At 28.9% G+C, this 1,309-nt stretch overlaps 1 protein-coding gene across 2 annotated transcripts in view; it reads right to left on the bottom strand.

Moving 5' to 3' along the window:
* Positions 1-564: 564 nt before the first annotated feature.
* Positions 565-1,309, bottom strand: part of LOC311275595 (mitogen-activated protein kinase kinase kinase 5) — a 17,404-nt gene continuing 16,659 nt past the window's right edge. The window contains exon 28 of one of the 2 annotated variants that reach the window (XM_084384722.1): positions 565-852. In XM_084384722.1, the coding sequence (XP_084240848.1) occupies positions 756-852 (97 nt within the window). In that variant the 3' untranslated portion in view covers positions 565-755. The remainder of the gene's footprint in view (positions 853-1,309) is intronic. The other variant, XR_014624954.1, reaches the window with a different exon arrangement.

The raw sequence follows: 1,309 nt of genomic DNA, 5'->3' as shown, positions 1-1,309 counted from the left end.
ACAAAATTGTAGTTTTAGTTTTAATTGTAGTTAAAAATAAACTGAGTTTTGCTGTCAGTATCATTTTCTTTAGTTAGTGTAGTTAATATATATAGTATTTAGTATTCATTATTCAAGAACACACAATTCATAAATACAAATACAGCATTTTGGTACCCATATTCATATATACAACATATATATTTTTTAGATTTATAAGATATTATATTTGTAAGATTGTTTAGCACATATTAAATTGATGAAAATGCTGCTCTTTTGAAGTTTCTTTTCATCAAAAAATCCTGGAGAAAAAAAATAATATCACAATTTCCACAAAAATAAGCAGCACAACTGTTTCTTAAGCACCAAATCAGCATATTAGAATGGTTTCTGAGGATCATGTGACAATGAAGACTGGAGTAATGATGCTGAAAATTCAGCTTTGCCATCACAGGAATAAATTACAATTTAAAATATATTAAATTAGAAAAATATTTTAAATTGTAATAATATTTCACAATATTTCTGTTTTGCCTGTATTTTGTCATAAAAATGTAGCCTGGATGAGCACAGAGGCCTTCTTTTGAAGCATTAAAAGATCTTACGACACCAAACTCTTGAACAGTAGTGTATAATTTCTTTAAAATTCTTTTCTTTCCTCTTGGTGTCAGGCACAGACAAAGTAATAGTGCACAAAAGGCACAGAGTCTATACACCGCAAACTCACTGAGCTCATAGTATCTGAAAGCTGGACAAGAGAGAGTCACTCATGTCTGTCAGAGAATGGTATCTTCACTGTCCTCTTTGACTGGACTGAGATGAGACTTCCTCTGCTTGGAGATGGCAGCCCACAAGCGACACAGCATCCCACCTCTGAGAAACAAATGCACAAAAACAGATTTACTTCAATACTGTTCAAAAGTTTGGATCAGTAATTTTTTATAATATAATTTTTATAATAGTAATCTTTTATTCAGCAAGGATGCATTAAATTGATCAAAAGTGACAATCAAGACATTTGTTATTACAAAATATTTCTATTTCAAATAAATGTTGTTCTTTTGAACTTTTTGAATTCAAAGAATTTAGAAAAAAGTGCATCACCGCTTTCACAAAAATATTAAGCAGCACAACTGTTTTCAATAATGATAATAATAAGAAATTGATATTGACATTGATAATAATTAGAATGATTTCCAAAGGATCATGTGACACTGAAGATTCAGCTTTGCCCATTTTAAAATATTTTAAAATAGAAAACAGTTATTTAAAAATGTACTAATATTTCACAATATTACGAATTTTTTTGTATTTTTGATTATATAAACGC

The sequence above is a fragment of the Rutilus rutilus genome (assembly GCF_951802725.1).
Source record: "Rutilus rutilus genome assembly, chromosome: 17".
NCBI lineage: Eukaryota > Metazoa > Chordata > Actinopteri > Cypriniformes > Leuciscidae > Rutilus > Rutilus rutilus.
Note: the sequence above shows the minus strand (reverse complement) of the source record. Positions and strands in the feature narration are given on the sequence as shown.